At 34.0% G+C, this 17,615-nt stretch overlaps 1 protein-coding gene across 3 annotated transcripts in view; it reads right to left on the reverse strand.

Annotated features, from left to right (window-relative positions):
- Positions 1 to 218: 218 nt before the first annotated feature.
- Positions 219 to 17,615, reverse strand: part of LOC146533247 (neuropeptides capa receptor-like) — a 46,358-nt gene continuing 28,961 nt past the window's right edge. Inside the window, exons 3-7 of one of the 3 annotated variants that reach the window (XM_085196558.1) lie at positions 16,912 to 17,111; positions 13,227 to 13,374; positions 10,805 to 10,917; positions 4,904 to 5,087; positions 219 to 1,755 (exon numbers count right to left, since the gene is read on the reverse strand). In XM_085196558.1, the coding sequence (XP_085052684.1) occupies positions 1,455 to 1,755; positions 4,904 to 5,087; positions 10,805 to 10,917; positions 13,227 to 13,374; positions 16,912 to 17,111 (946 nt within the window). In that variant the 3' untranslated portion in view covers positions 219 to 1,454. Of the gene's footprint in view, positions 1,756 to 4,903; positions 5,088 to 10,804; positions 10,918 to 13,214; positions 13,375 to 16,911; positions 17,112 to 17,615 lie in introns of those variants that run through there. The other 2 variants (XM_085196556.1, XR_014878664.1) reach the window with 2 other exon arrangements.

Consider the following 17,615-nt stretch of genomic DNA (forward strand, 5'->3'; position numbering starts at 1 on the left):
CAAGCGTCGCGCTAGTTCTATGTATAAATTTTCAAATATATCTTTTTATTAAACAAAGAGGTTGATTTGCATTTTTCTATAACAAATTATCGTAAATATAAAAACTATTTATATAAAATCATTACAATAGTAAGTATTAAAAATATTTTAGTAGCGTTAGGGCAAAAAGTAAATAATATAAGTAAATAATATATAATATAAGTAAATAATAAAACGGATCAAATAAAATAATATTTTTATTTTAATCAAATATAATATACACTTATTAAATAAACATATTTTTTAGTATCTTACGTTGTCACTCAATTTTTAAAGTCAGAGTAAGAGTCATTCATTGAAGTCATTATGACGAAGTGAGACAGACTTCTAATGTACATGTGAAGGTCTTGGGTTCCATCGCCTCTCGTAGTAATGTTTCTTCTATACTATGATTATGGATACCATTTGGTATGTAGAGAATCTAGTGTTCAGACACTCCGATCTCCATTTTCTCTTAATCTATAATTGTTGCGCTTTACTGAGTTCTATTATTCGTGTACAAGTAGTTCAGTAGCTTAATCTCTATATTACATAGCTTATGTCTAATTTCCTTATAAGACCATAAGTTTCGTAAATATTAATATAGAAATACTAGGCTGCGCTACACTTTGCCTTATGGTCTCCCATCCTATCATTAGAGTGGTAAAAACAATGTCATACATATATAAACATATGTATATAGAACTTTCATATAAAAGCTGCTGTCTGTATTTTTAATATAAAAAAATAATATACGTTATATCTTTAAGATATAAATAATATTAAATTTGCTTAGAACGCTAAAAAAATTACATTATATTTTTTAGCATATTTCCCATAGTTTACTTACATAAGTAAACGAAATATGCTAAAAATAACAAAATCGTATTGATTTTAAGAAAATTTTGTAATTTCGATTTTAATATACCCTTAATTATTCAAATTTTATAATGAAATAAAAAATATATTATATTTATTTTATTTAAAACTATTAATTTTAATTACTTTTAATAATGTTTATTATTAAATTTTACACAAATATCTTATTTTTAATTGTTTTTTGAAAAGCATAACCATAATTTAATGTACGTAAGTATAAAAATTGGAATTATTATTCTAAGTTCATAACTTCATAATATTTTAAATTTGCAAGTACCTTGGTCTATATACAGTATTTATTATTTATTTACTTACTATACAGCGTACTTATAATTTATCTATGTAAAAAAAATAAAAACAGACTATTTAATTATTCAAAGATACTCCACGCTTTTTGCCGCGCATCTTAGACTAGGTGGGTAGACTTATAGAAGCTCAATAGCTATGCTTCGTTTGTCAGAGCGGGAAGACGAGTGGGCATCGAACACACAGCTGTCCTGTTTTAGTAGCCTGAAAACAGCATCTCAAGGTCGCTTTTATGATCGATCTCACAAAGATTACAATTCACAATCATATTTATAATCTTTCATCATCAAATGACTGGAGTCATGTTTATCTTTAGTCCGCCTGTCCTTCCACCTGTTGCTGTATAGACTTGTGCTATCAGTTGTGAAGCTTCTCCCGCGGAAGTCAGTTCGATTCCGGCGTTCTTGGCTGTGGGACCTAACCCTCACTAGATGGGAGCCATCAGAAGTATGGTTGACAGTGGTCTCCCTGATGCTGGACTGGTCCCGATACCTGCTCTTCTTTCGTCGTACTTTACGGCAGCATAGTGTTTCTTTAAAAGCTATCCGATATCTGTAAAATGGAAAGTTTGTTAATTAAATTTGTTAAGCAAACGATATTCTAATAGAAATTCCACTACCAATGTTTCTGTGTAACTTGACTCAAAAGTGCTTTAAAAGGTCTAATTGAATATAAAAATGTATAGATAGTGTTCTTTTTAAGATTCACGCACATGTGTATCCTGCACATAGCAAGGTAGGCAGACTGAAGTTTTAATACTAGAGCTTAGACACTACGTTCCTATTAAGACTTCTTTCTATCCCCCACTATCCACGAAATTCTGGCGGCATTCCTTGTTGAGAGGTGGAACTCCACTCCATTTCGCTCTGATAACGAGGCAAAGTGCAGCACTGAGTGCCGCCACTCAGTAGCGACGATGGTTATGGGTTCGATTTCCACTTGGGAACGAATTGTTTTAATTTCTTCACTCTAGTAACAAGATAAAGCGCTGCGTTGACACGCAATGTTTCGTGAGTATGGCGGTAAAAAGGAGTGTCTTTTTAGTATGTCTGTCTACCTTGCAATGTACAGTCTAGTAAAGTTAAATAGCCAAAAAATGCATGAAAATAATATATTTTTTATATCTTCTTTTCGTCTTGAATACATTTCCATATTTTTTAAAGTGGGATCCAGTTCCAGAACTATTCTTTGCTATTAAATAAAGATACTTATGTAAATAAAAGGCAACATTAGTTTTATTTATTTGAGAAATCGTTCCATATATCTATTTGATATTATAGGGAAAGCACTTTAGAAATCTGCGTATTTGCTTAGGACCTTGCGCGAAATGGGTCCAGCACGTCAAAGGGAGCCATATGTATGTATGCAATAGTTTGTTCTGTTAGTATATAAAATATATAGAAATAGTGTAAAACTTCAGATAAGGGACCACAACACTTTTTTATAATACAGAACAACATATAATATTGTTATATTTTTAATTTTATATATGTACGTGGTGCAATGGTTTGATTGTAAAAGGAGTGGTTGTGGTTCTAGCTCAAACGACATAATTATTTTATTTATTTTCATTTAATTTCTCTGGTTGACCATTTTTGAAACATTGTGTGTTGAACTTAACGCCGCTCTTTATCTTTTTACCTGACCGAGGACACTATTCATGGTAAAAAAAATAATCGGTATTCTGACATATTAAATTGATGTAATAGAAACGAAGAAGGATCAAATCTGAAATAATTTAATAATATATTTTTTTATATTGCATAAAAAAATCTTAAAATCGTATAAGGGTCATAATCAGAAAAGTGGACATTTTCGAATTCGTAACGTAACTGATAAGTAACAACACTGATAATGTTTGTTACGAAACTGATGATATAAGGCATTATACACAACAAAGTAAGGATATTATACGAATAAAACTACTGTTGTTTTTATTTAATGAGACACAAATTAAAATTTTAAAGATTCAATCGTTGAATTAACAGATTATAAATGTAAGAAAACATAACAAAGTGACAATATTAACAATATAATAATGCTAGTTCGTAACGTAATAAACTTCTATTTCTAGTTAGAGATCACAAAGTTAATGATAAAATTAAATCCACTTTAAAATATATCAAAATTTGAGTCGTTATCACGGGAATTAAGTTTAATTCTTTGTAAGTGTTTATTCCGCATATCTTCATATTTAATAGGATTGGTCTTTTTAAGACGTTCTCTATATCTTTTATGTGTTTCAGCATTTGACATAGGAGCCATGACGCTTACTGAAAATAAAAAAATATTTATCAATAGATATTTAATAATATTTTATGTTTATTGTTTAGATCTTTAACAACGCTAGTACAGAACGTATTTGTTTTTAAATAAAAGCTTCACCCACTTGAACTACATATTTATTAATTCACTATCTCCAGAGAAAAAAATAGTAATTACAAAATCACAACTAATTTCAGGAAGAATAAAAAAATGTTTTTAACTAAATCGGTTAAACCGTTTCTGAGATAAGCGTGCACAAACACATTAGACAAACAAGCAAACAGGCAAAAAACTTAAAAATCATTATTTTTGGTTACTTTACGTTATCAAAAGTCACCAATTATTTTTTTCATATGCCAGCAATTTTTTTTTATATACATATCTTCCGATGGTAACGTAATTATGAACTAGGCTTCATATTTTCTCAGTTTCGTTACGTAACGAAATATAACGCAATTGAGAATAAAGTCTGAGAAATTCTAACCTTTTTAAATATTTGCTCATAAGCCACGTGTTGCATGTGTAAGCACTGAAGTTCTTTTTTGAGATTTTGTAAAAAGAAGCAAATAACATAAACAAGAAAACGAAATTATAGAATACTTACCAAAATAAAAGCCGTTTATAACCCTGAGATGTAATTTCACGCATTCCCTCTAAAACATTTGAACCCCTCAACTGCTGAGAGAACACTACTTGTTGTAGCTACGACAGCATTGCCTTTTAGAATAATGGTGCCAAAATAAAAACTAATATTAAACACCATCCAAAATAATTGCATTCATAATTTAATTGTACGTTACTAGCCCTGAGTAACAAAAAAGACAATATTTTGGGACAAATTTACTTAATTCATATATATTATTTATTAAATAATATATCAATAAAAGTACTTTTGTTTAATATTTTGCATAAAGTAAAGTAATATAAACATATCTGAAATCAAATAAAACCATAAACATTCGTAACAAATCAATTTTTAAAAAGTAAAGTGGTGAATGGGACACGAAAAATTGTATGGAAGCATTTTGAAAAGTTTTTTGCAACTAACAAAAAATACTATTAATAGCCATAATACATTTAAAATATTACAAAAATCTTTAAGTTAATAAGTAAATTTATCGTAAATGGCAAAATATTTAAATTATCTTTAAAATTGTATTTTTAAAACGCATTCAAAGTAGCGGGACAAGAAAAGACACAAAATGTACACTTTTTCTGATTATGACCCATAAATCCCTTAAGGTCAAATCGTAGAACAGTGACACATTGTTCGTGACGTGACGGTTGTGTGTTCGAAAGAAGAAAGAAGAAGAACACGCATATATTGAAAACTTAGCAAAAAGTGTGGAACGAAGTATGCTAACATTAGGTTCCCTCTGCCTACCCTGTTATAAACAGGATGCAAAAAGAACAAAATATATATTTAAGTAGATACCTGTGGCTCATAATATTATATAAGATAGGGTTTACAGTCGCCGATATGTAGTAAAAAACGCCCGCGGCCAGAAACAGGTATTCATTTATAGTGTGGTAGTAGCGAACGCCGGGGCCGTAGATGAAGAAGAGACGCTGGAAGTGGAACGGTGCCCAGCACACGAAGAACGCGATCACTACTGCAGCTGTGGACAATTTGTCAAGTACATACATACAATGTGTATACATAACTTCACGCTCTATCCCTAGCGGGATAGTCAGAGAGAATGGAGCGCCAAACGCTACGGTCTCTACATACATCATGCTTTTTCCGGGACCTTCCTCCAGTAACTTTGATACTGTGTTTTCGAAGGTCAACCGAGTCTCCATCTATCTCTCTTTTATAAAGTAAAACCATATTATAAATAAAATAGAGGCCAGTCGTGGCGCAGGGGCACAAAGTGTGACTGTAAAACCACGAAGTGCACAAAGTGGGGTTGTGGGTTCGATCCCCACTCGAGGAGATGAAATATTTATTTAAATTTATATTTCCAATTCTTCGCTCTGGTGTGGAGGCAAAGCGCGGCGTTGAATTCCGCCACTCAACGCACAATGCCTCCAGAATTAGGCCGAAAATGGGGAACTGAGTGTTTTAACATTAGATTCCTTCTGCCTACCTTGCTGTGCTATGGGATACAGTGCAAAGCAGATTTTATTTGATTTATTTTCATATAATAAATAAGGCTGTCATAGCGCACACCATCTGACTGTAAGCGTGCAGCTACTCCATACGCAATTTCTATAAAACTGGCCAGCGCGTGGGGAACGAGAACGGGGAGGTGGTAAATAACTTAAGCGTCAACTATTTGAAAGTAACTTTTATTTTAACTGGATAATAACTAATTGTAATACGAATATTAAAGGAACATTTTATATTATTCTCGATAAATAGCTAAGAGCTATTAAATTTGTTAACTTCGTTACAACGAATCGATAATTCATCAAAGTTTCCATTAAAACAACTCAGACAGCAACTTGAGTTTACGTTTCAAAATATTGTGATAACTCTGATATTCATTTATCAGGAACATTTTAATTTTTTATTTTATTTTTAAGTTACATTAAAATATAGCCTCAAGCTGTATCCAAAGTATAGAAGGACAGGCAGAAGGAATCTGAAAATCCTTTTCTTTCCAATCCCGTTTTTACCAATTTATAAAATAGTGGAATTATATAAATACACACAGAACATATAGTGCTAAGTTCGTTTTTTCTTTTTGGGCTTGTTTTAATATCTTTCCTTGTTGGATGACGAGACTTAACGCCGTCCTTTGTTTTAGCAGATAAATGTAAATAATTTCTGTGAACACCTAGTGTTAAGGCACTCTTAAGTTTAAGTTTTGCATGGCGGTATTTAACGCTACGTTTTGTCCTGTTACCCAAGCGAAAATAATAATAAAAATATATTCCTCCCAATGAGAATCGAACCCACAACTGTCTTCTTAATAAATAATTATGTTTAAAACATATTAAATATAAATATTTCGTCAATTTAATCTCAGAATTAAAACTCATGACTATAAAGAAGGTAGCATTAATTAAGTAGGTACTAACATGTCAGCTGCGTTACTCGTAAACGTATTATTGCCATCGGCTATACAATGACTTAATTAATTTATTCAAATGTACTCGAAGGCTGATTTAGAAATAAATAAATTGTCAAATAAAAATTAATATTTATCGATTACAGAGGCCATTATGGCCCAGTGGGAAAGACACTGCAATCACGATAGTTTTTGGTTCTATTCCCAATGTAGATCAGGCTTTAATTTTTCAGGTCAACGTGGTGGAATAGGGCTGCCTATTTTCCTTTGTGTCAACGTTTAGCAAGTTCAAATTGAAGTTTGCCAGTGTTCAGCCACGTCGACTGCATTATCCGTTGCTTTAGTCAAATCATCGTACTAACAGGCTAACAGGCTAACAGGCTAACAGGCTAACAGGCTAACAGGCTAACAGGCGGGCAACTTGACACCACAATTCATTTAGTTGCGTAATCGATTTAACGACTTCCAAGTTGGTCAAGTTGAGACTTGGGCAAGCATTCTCAGGGACAAAGTATGAAGGCACCTGGCACGCCTCGCATCACTGTAAATGGTCTACAGGCGGGCACGAGCCTTGACGGGCTTCATTTGATGCTATTTGTGAGCCACTAGGAAAGTTTTTACATTTGTTCTGTCTCCCTGCTATGCGGATGAAGAAAATGTAAGAAAAGTGAATATGTTTACTTTTCCTACACTGCTTAAGTCAGAGAAAGTAAGGCTTTGGATTTCAGAACTAATCTCTTAAATAAAGGAAAATGTGTTTGAATTTTAATATAAAAAGTTTTGGAAGCGCGGACGCTTAACTAACCATATTATGCAAGCCGTTTAGCTATTTAAGTTATTTCCTTACACTACGCCGAAGTGGTAAAAAATTATACAGTTTTTTAAGTTACAAGCTTATTCTGTAACGTTGAATAATATACCAGCAGTTCACTAAAGTTAAGACCTTAGACCTGAGAAGAACCAGCGCAAGAAACTCAGCGGGACTTTTGTCAAGTAACAAACTTACCAATATAAAGTTTATACTGTTAACATTTTCTATCTGAAGATTCTTTCACAGCTTTAGTATATATATAAATTATTAACTGCTAGAGTCTAGAAGATGATGGTTTACTTAATAATTCCACATATTTTAAAATATTCTTCTAATTTTGAGTACTGCCACTGCGCTACAAAATTTCAAATTCCTAGAAAATTTTAAATCCAAAATAATATTTTGTATTCTTTAGATATTTCGTATACAATTCGGGTTTAGCCCACATTTCTTCACTCCCGCCCTTTTAATTTTTTAAAACATTTTCTCCCTTGAAATTTGCCCAAACGCTTTGAATAATTATTGTTATATAAATAAATATATTGTATATTTTATATGAAGAAGTAGAAGGTTTACATAGTGTGGGATACAGAAGCAGAGTAGGCAAAGGGAACCTATTGTCACGACACTCGCATCGCCATGTATCGTGCAGTTTTAGACACAATGCCTTGTTACCGGAGCGAGGACACCAAAATAATTAATTTCTTCGAGTTAGAATCAAACTCACAGCGTTGTGTACGTCATAGTGGTGGTTGTACGAGTACACTACAAACAACATATTGATAACTAAATACAATTGGAACGGCTGCGTAGTTGACATTTTTTGTGTAGTTTTCTAAAAACCTCAACTCTCCCTCCTGTTGGAAGTTATTTTAAAATACGTTTCAATTCATAGTTTATTTTTCAATTTTCAATTTAGAATGTTTACTAACAAGATATAACAGCTGAAAATATTATAAATATAAATAAAAACATTTACACAAAAATATAAGTTCCAACATAAGCTTAACCAGTTTGGCCATTTTGATGTATCTTATTTTGAATTTATTTTAATTAAAATGTTGTGCCACATACATCCGCTAAGCTCCGTAAGCCGCTTGAAATGAAGCTTCCCCTGGGAGCTAATGGGATATATCTCTATAAGGGAGGAGTCCTGAGGGTTCCACGACACTAACAGTTCCCACATATATACATACATCGAAAAGGCTTGCTAACAAAACATTCCACAAGACACTCTAAACCAACGCGGACGGGGGGCTGGCACGATCTGCATATAAAAGCAAGGCACACTGCTAGCGCCGGGTTTTCACGTGAAATTCGCAGTTTATCAAAGTTGGAGTCAACTTGGGTGGAGCCGACTCTATTATTTATTTGAACTGTACTTGTACAGGGTACAATAGTTTTGCGGTTTTTTAGAAATCTGAAGTTCAATTTTCAATGGTATACTTTACTTTATAAATTGCTCCTTTACTTTTATCTAGCTTTACTTAGATGAAGACAGGTTAAATTATAATTATTGTACATTTTTTACCGATCTCTTTTTTTATTTTCAAATAGCTTTTACATATTTAATGAGATAGAGGCAGATTTTAATGTGTAATCCTTACGTTTCAACAATACCACCAATATACCCACAACTTCGTCTGATGTATATCGAAATTAAGAGGCTACTGGAGAATGGCTAGTCTCTACACTAATTGCTCTTTAATTTACAATACTGATCAGTTCCACAATACAATGATATCATTTGAAACGTCCGGATAGACGCCCCGCGAGCTACGAGTATACTTTGAAACTTACCCGCAAAGCCTTTCAGGTACAACGTGAACGACAGACATTGAAATGGATGAGTTAGATTTAGTTCACTCAATTCGTCCGCAAACCTATTTGAAATAGGTTCGTTGAGTTATCCAATAACTTCAAATAAGTTTTCTTTTTCTTAGTTTTTCACTGAATCACTCACATAGCAAAATAGTTAATCTATTGTCTCTCTTGTTCTCAGTTCCCGTTGCTATAATGTGTTGAATTTTTATGAATTAAAGTCCTTTAAAACTAGTTTTCTTCACATCATTAAAATACAGAAAATAAAACAATATAGTTATTATTAATGATCAACCGTCTAACTGTAAAATAGATGATTTGAGTGTAGCCCATCGACATTTATCAACGTCAGCTACCAGTTTATACGTAAACAAAGCAAAACAAGTTTTCCTAAGAAATTTCTGTATTTTGAAATATTATGTTTATAAAAAAAACAAAAGTTATTTTATAAAGATTTCAAAAGAAAGAACTTTCAAATCTTCTAAAATTCTTCAAATCTTTTAAATTCTTTTTTCTTTTGATTATATAAAATTATAAAATATCCTTATTAAAATATCATGACAGGCTACCTCATAGTTAAATTAGATTCCTTGTCAGGAATAACTTTTAACTCTTCATCTCATCCCTTTGAATTCGGCCGTAAAGTACTTAGTACGAAAGAAGAAAAACAAAATACAGACAGTACCCACTACCCAGTCATCGCCGAGTAGTAAGTAATTATTGCCATGGGTGGAAATTGAACTCACAACCGTTGCGTTTACAGTCACTGCACCACGACGCAGTCTACATGAGGGGTGCTTTTCATATTGAAAATTATACCCATGCCCACTTGACAGAGTTACTAACTATACACTCTATTAGGAGGTCCACCAAATTGAACTAACGGCAAACTAATGACTAATGAATATTTAATAAGAACTAATGGCACTTACTTAACGATAGTGCATTTCAGATCAATATTTAAATATGACTACTCTTATAACACCCACAAATTTTCTCCGTTATAATAAATAGATTATTATAATTCAGATGTTACCTAAATCAAAAAATTAATCTATTTATATACAAAAATATCATTTCAATTTCTCTATTTCCGAAAATTAAAAAAAAATGTAATATAATAAACCCGAAGTCGTCGTGGCGCACCGTCATAACGGTTGTGGGTGCGATTCCTGCGCGAGATAGCGTCCCGACCGCCCACCGCCGCCCACTTCTGAGACGATGCGTGTTGAGTAGCTTCGTGATGCATCACGATGCCTGCCGGTGAACTACTGCGGCGAGAAAGTGAACATTATTCATTCCACGGTGGGCGGTGGGCGGCGCCATGACTTCCGTTCCGTTCCACCGACATGCTTTTGCAAAGTTCTTTTCAACATTCATATAAATTAAATACTAGTCATTCTAAACTAAATTACTTTTAAAACTGAGATTCTGAAAGTCATCTCAGAATTCAATGGAAATAAATTGAAAACGTTATTTATTTTATATAATAATAATTCTATAAAAATGTTATATTTAAGTATAGTATAAATGCGTTTTAAAAAATAAAAGCTTGCATAACAGAACATAGACATTGTCATGATCTACTTAATATTGACAAACAGTAAAATAGATATTTAGATAAAGATCATAAACGAGAATGGTTGAGAATGAGAAACTTTGCCCTAACTGTAAACATATTACTTACCCAGCATGCGAATGATATTCTTCCTCGATTGAGCTTGCCTGGCCTCGCCGTGCACGCTCCCATTAACGCCGTTCAACGTGCCCGGGCTGCCGGGGTTGTGCGGGTGAGTGGACCTGAGTGACCCAAAAATAACTTTAATATTCGCTTTATTAAAATATTATTTTATAAAAATAAAGTTTCACAACATTCCTAAAACCAGGTGGTGGCGTGGATTCCAACTCGAGGAAAAGAAATATTTTCATTTCTTCGCTCTGGTGTCGAGGAAAACCGCAGCGTTGAGTTCCGCCACTCAACACGCAATTCCGAGGAGCTGTGAGAAGCGGAGTGTCTTAACATTAGATCTTTTTCTGCCTGCCTTGCTATATACGGGATCTATCCCGTATATAGCACGTTTTTTAGCTATTTCGTTAGTTTTTTACCTTCATGCTCTAGCGTGAAAGTAAAAAACTAACAAATATTAATTAATTTAGCCCATTAAGTTTATAAAACTACTCTACTCATATGATCGTCTGCGGGCGAGCTGCACCCGACGCGCGCTACCGCTAATATTGCAGTCCAGATAGCCTTTAATGTGGCTGGACTGGATACATTGGGAAAATGTAATTTTATATGTGGCGACGACGCTTCATCTCTAGTAATATTATAAAGCTGAAGTTTGATTGGGCGTACGTTTGTAACTTATATATTGACTCGTTTTATCGAGAAAAGCTTTAAAAACTATGAAATTGAAGTGTAGAGGGTCGACGCTTTTGTGCCTAATCTATATATATAAAATCGAAAGGTCACTCACTCATCACTAAATCTCAGAAACTACAAGTGCTAGGAATCTCAAATTTTGCATAGGAGTTACTTATAGGACGTAGGTGCTCGCTAAGACGGGAATTTGCAATATTCGACTTCTAAGGGGTTGTTTTTGGGGTCGAAAGTTTGTATGAAACTTCGTTACTACAAATGCTAGGAGTCACAAATTTTGAATGGACATCACTTATAGAACGTAGGTACTCATGGAGACAGAGATTAATAATTACATAGTTCACGCAGGCGAAGCCGCGGTCGGGCCGCTAGTGCAATATATGAAATAAATGGAGCATTGTGCGCGCATTCATTTAAAATATTAAAATTACAAACAGGCCTTCGTGGCGGCTCTGCCTGGCTATAGAAGTGAAGCTTGAAGATTCGGTTCCTCTTTCGGGGAATTCATTTGTTTGATTATTTTAGCTAAATAAAATATATTTTACATGCATAAATAAAACTTAAACATGCCCAAAGTAGAGGAATTTTGGGGACCTAGAGTTAATATACTCCGTTCTCCATTTAGATACTTCCATTTCCTTCTTTCAGCCACATTATTCAGGCATTGCGTGTTTAATAGCGGAACTCATAGCTGCATTTAGCCTCGTTACCAGAGCGAGAAACTGAAAATATTAAATATTTCATTCTCCTGCGTGGGAATCGAATCACCACCGTTGCGTTTACAGTTGCACGCTTATACCCTGCGTCAAGACGGCCTCAAAACATAAAAATGTACATATATATTACAAAATCAATTAAATCAACTTCACGATGTATCCACAGAACAGGGTAAGCAGAGGGAACCAAGTGTTAAGACACTCCGTTCGATTTCGAGGCATTGCGTTTTGAGTGGCGAACTCAACCTCGGGTGCCAGAGCGAAGATATATAAAAATGTTAATAAATAATAATTTCTTCCTCCGAGTGGGGCGATCCCCACCCGCAACCCTCGAGCTACTATTACACCCTTGTGCTCCCGTGCCACGGCGGCCACTGTAGATATATATGATCAAAGTAATTATATTCAAACTGAAATTGAAAGCGATCTATCCATCTATTTACATTACTAAATAATTATACCATAATTATGTTTGATCATTCATCATTTGATCGCAAAGAAATAGCTTCAGCCTAATTAATTAGGATCATTTGAGATTCATAAGTTGCTTCAAAAATAAAAATGAGTGTCGTAAATTTTGTAAAAATACAATAACGTTTATGTTACAGCTGCACACCATCTGACATGACACTCTCTGCATACTCTGTTACCGTACCGTTACTAGTAGCTCATATTGACACGCTTGTGGATAGATGCGCAGTAGATAGATAGCAGTGCACAGCGAACAAGTACGTCACTCTCGCAGTGACTGACTGTAAACGTAACGTTTGTAAGTCCGATTGCAACTCGGTGGATTGAAATTTGCACAACCAAATCACAATGTCTCGAGAATCGTGTAGAATATAGAGAAAGGACTGTCTCAATACCAGGGTTTAGGGAAAACCCGCAGGCGGGGAGGGCGGAGGCCTAACCATTGCCGTATGCGGAATACAGTGTCGAGTGGATACAATGAAGCAATTTTGCAGTAAGAAAACTGTTGTGGAAAAAATCGAAATACGTACCCCATGACGTACCTGATGCGCAAGCCCATCCTCACGTATAGACAGAGGATGATGAAACCTGGTAAGATGAAGAAGAAGAAGCTGCTCAGCTCGCAGATGTACCATGACGGCAACTCGAGCATGGCACAGAACGCTGATTCTAGAGATGCATTTCCGGAAGCTAAAACAAAAAAATACTTTATTTTGTGACTCCTCTCTGGAAAATCTTCTCTTATTGTTCCCCTACACTCCCGTAGGAACCTAGTCTCGCCTGTCAAGCACTCAATAAAGGAGGAGGAGGAGGAGGAGACCGTTTGTGCACAATAAATCAGAAAAATCGTTTTATAAAAATAATGTTATCAAGTTATTATATAATTGTTAATATAAACTTTGTGAGAACGTTGTACTACACGTAGTTCCTCTAGAATATTTTTATTAAATTTCAGCTTTCCTGTTCTAAAATAGTAAAAGAATATTAACCGCGGTTTCAAGTAAACAACTTAATTTAATAGGATTTTAAATATAAAATTTGTAGTTCCGTCCCCCACCTCCCGCCGTTTCGGACATGGCGTGTTGGGTGGCGGTCCCCAACGCCGCACTTGTCGCCACTTGACACACTAGCGAGGACGCACTGGTGCGCGTTGTTTACGTTTAATTTTTTATTGATCTCTAACCTAAGATTTTTTTTCTGATTCTTCTTTTGGTAATCACTTACAGAAATACAAAACTTAGCTTACGCCTCGTGGACTTTATATTCCCATTAATGTAATTTTCATGTTAAAGTTCAAAACACGTTATTTACGTGAATGCCAGGAAAATAATTATTAAATGAAATTATATTAGATTATTTTTTATTTTTACCTTGCTAATGCTAAGTTCTATAATAATTTTATTGCACTTGATAGTAAATGTTACAAAAAGCCATAACTTACAAGTTCGTTATCTCTATAAGCTCTCTAGGGTGACGGTATCTCAAATTCCCAATTCGGCGCAAATAACGCACAATTTCACAAAGAACCTGTGCCGAGGAAATTAGCTTAGTTTGTACAACCACCGACACTAGGAGTGAACTACAAGTAAGAACTAGCTTTGTACTACGAGTAAGTGTTCGTGGGTTTCGATAGTATCGTCTAAGTTGAACATGTCTTGGATTTTCAACTCCTTCGTACTGCTAAGTAACGTGGTAAACTAGTTTTGACTAACACGATGTGTAGATAGATTTGAATTCTATTAAAGATAATTTTAGTATTTAACATTAGCTATTGTGTTAAAGTTGTTTGTTTCCTATAGTTACGTTCAATACTGCCATTCGACACGTAATATCTAGAAAATTAATAGGAAAGTTGGAAAACAGAATGCTTTGACATCAGATGCCCTTTTTTCAGATAGGGAAGAGTACCATAGAGAAGAGTACCAGAGTACCCACTCCGTCCCTGAAAAAAATATAAGCACTGTGGGATTGCTTGTGAGGATGCCGACGGCGAGCGTCGTCTACGGGACTCGAACGTCGGCTTGCGGTCGTCAAACGGACTGGAATGAGGTTCCCTCTAAACTACTCTATTACATAAGGAGACAGCATAAAACTATTTATTTAATAAAAAATGTTATATTTTGAAATAGGGCTTACAACTGTGTGCAATTACACATACACGGTCTTCTAGATTACGCAATGGTATAATACAAAATATATTATAACAAGATTATTTAACAATAACGAGAGAAAAGTGCGTATATTTACCTATTTAAACACATCTATTAACTTATAAATATGTCGGAGAGTATGAATATGGAACCAGTCAGCTTCGTTAAGTAGATATTAATACGAGCGCATTTATCTCGTTACTTTTCTCGTATCAACAACTTCTTGAGTAAATCTTTTACAAGAATAAGTTATTATTGTTTTCTTAAGTTTTTTCATTTACTTATTTCTAATATAAAATTTATATAATTGTTAATATAATTTATAAATAAATAAGGAGAAATAAATAGTTTGAGATCTGACTGTAACACAATTGTCGTGTGTTCGATTCCGGCTTGTGGGAATGAATTACTTTCATTTTCTTTAGTCTGGTAAGAAGTGCGGCGTTGGGTTCCACCACAGACTACGCAATGTCTCGAACTTTGGGCGGTGCGTGAGGAGCGGAGTGTCTTAAAACTTACTTCTCTCTACCTACTCTATTTTATGTGGGACACAGCGTTAGGCTAAATAAGCAAATTTATAAGTTTGCTAACTTGAAAATGAATGCTATATAAATATGTACACTGTAAAATGTGAAACTAGACGTTTCAAAACTTCGTAATTTCCGTTGCATTATCTTCGAAATACTTTTACATTGGATAAACATTTACAACTTATAAAATGTATTAACTCGTCGTGGCGCAGCGCAGGGGCACGAGTTATTACAAACCGTTTGGTTGTAGGTTCAATTCCCTCTGCCTACTCTGCTGTCTGCGGGATACAGCGTCAAGCTAGTTTTTTTGATCATTTTATCAACGTAACTGTTCAAGACCAAATAATAGTTTTAAAATAATAATTTTTAAATTTAAATAATTAACTTTATTGCAGATTATAATTAACATATTATAATTTAAGTAGCAACATTTTATTTGTAAGTTGTTAATAATCTGTCACTGTTGACGTTTTGTTTGTCAATCTCTTCTTGTTAAATCTGTAATAAAGGAAGCGCAGCATTTATTACCCTTGTGAGTGAATTAATTTCCATCCTTCTGAATCCTGATTATACAGTAACTAAAATATTTAATTTGGATAAGAGTTTATATAGAATAAGAGCATGCTATGTTTAGTAAACAGCTTAACATTTTTTATTTGTACTTTGAAGATAAACCAAAATCCAACGAAGCCGAAATCGCAGGAGAAGCTACTATCTAATAAAATAAAAGTATCATATCAAATTATAACTACATCATTAACCATTATTAAAGAGAAGACGAAGCTCGGTCTTCATAACGCCAGAGACCGCCAGAGACCGCGGCCGCCAGACTTTCATTATTTAATAAAACCCGAAAGTTTTTCAGCGCTGGCACCCAACACTGGTAAGTACGTTTAATATATTTCATAAGAATAATATTAGAAATATCGAGCTTAATATGTGTTCTTATATTGACTGAACTTTTTTCGCACTTAATTACTTTAATAAGCTCGCCGTCACTAATATGACCGCTCGCTTTCGTATTTCATTATATTGGGTCGTTTCAATTTTTAAACTATAAGGTTAACTCTCTACTCCTTTGAATTTTAACTTACGTGCATTCCTTGGGATTAGGTTTGAATCTTTTGCTTTTGACATAACGTAAAACTTAATACATACGAGTATAACATAGAACAAAGAGAATGTATATACCAGACACCGATCTCGATCAACTCTCGATCGATATGGTTCGTAAAAATGCTTTGATTGTATAATTCTTGAATATGTACGTAATTATGCAATATATGCAATTGACATGCATTTTTAAAATATATTTAATTATTTATTGTTACAATATTCACAAGCAAAAGGAATTTCGTTCTCAACTTCACTTCGCTTATTTTCCGAAGTTGACAAAGAAGTTATTACTGACTTAACTTTTTAAATATTTAAAAGTCATTGAGCTGTAATGAGTAGACAAGCTCCATCAGCCTATGCGATAATATATATTTAATGAAATTAAAAGAACTTTAAATATGTACATGTGTCCGTATGACATGAATACTTGCCTGGTGGGTAATCATGATAGTTCACAGTCGTATAGTGGGCGAATGGTGATGCGGCGAGAAGAGATAGGGCCCACAACGCAAGTACGATACGTAGCGCCCTCCGTAGACCCGCTACGGCGTAGATGTGTAGCGGATGACAGATAGCCAAGTAGCGTTCTAGAGTGAAGGCCACTATCGTCAACACTGATACGTACGAGGCTCTGTAACAAACATTATAAATATGAATAGTCAACTCGAACACTTAGTACTAGTGGTTAATCACTTGGGCTTCCCTAAATATCTTAAGATCACAAAGCTGGAACAGCTAATACTGAGAAATTCTTCCAATTTTAATTATTATTATAAAACGTGTAAACTTTTATAATTAAGTATCGAATTGCTTAAATTATTTTTTTATTATTTTTTTAAATAATTTTTTTACAAATTAAAGATTAAAATATAAATATTAACTTTACACCACGAGATATGGAAATGAGATGTAACGTAAACGTACAGGCACAGTGTATGACAGTTGTGGGTTCCATGTCCACATGGAGAATATATTATTTTTATATAGATCTAAAGAAGATAAACCAGTAAGTTGAATTCTGTCACTCAACACAAGCCTGTCTCACAGTGTATTCCACATTTCACAATCACAAATCGAGTTGCCGGCGGCTGACTACTGAAAATAATTAAAATAGGTTTATACTAAACAATAAAAT

Source organism: Heliconius melpomene, chromosome 13 (genome assembly GCF_056956725.1).
Source record: "Heliconius melpomene rosina isolate 202511_hmr_F chromosome 13, ASM5695672v1, whole genome shotgun sequence".
In the NCBI taxonomy this organism is placed as follows: Eukaryota; Metazoa; Arthropoda; class Insecta; order Lepidoptera; family Nymphalidae; genus Heliconius; species Heliconius melpomene.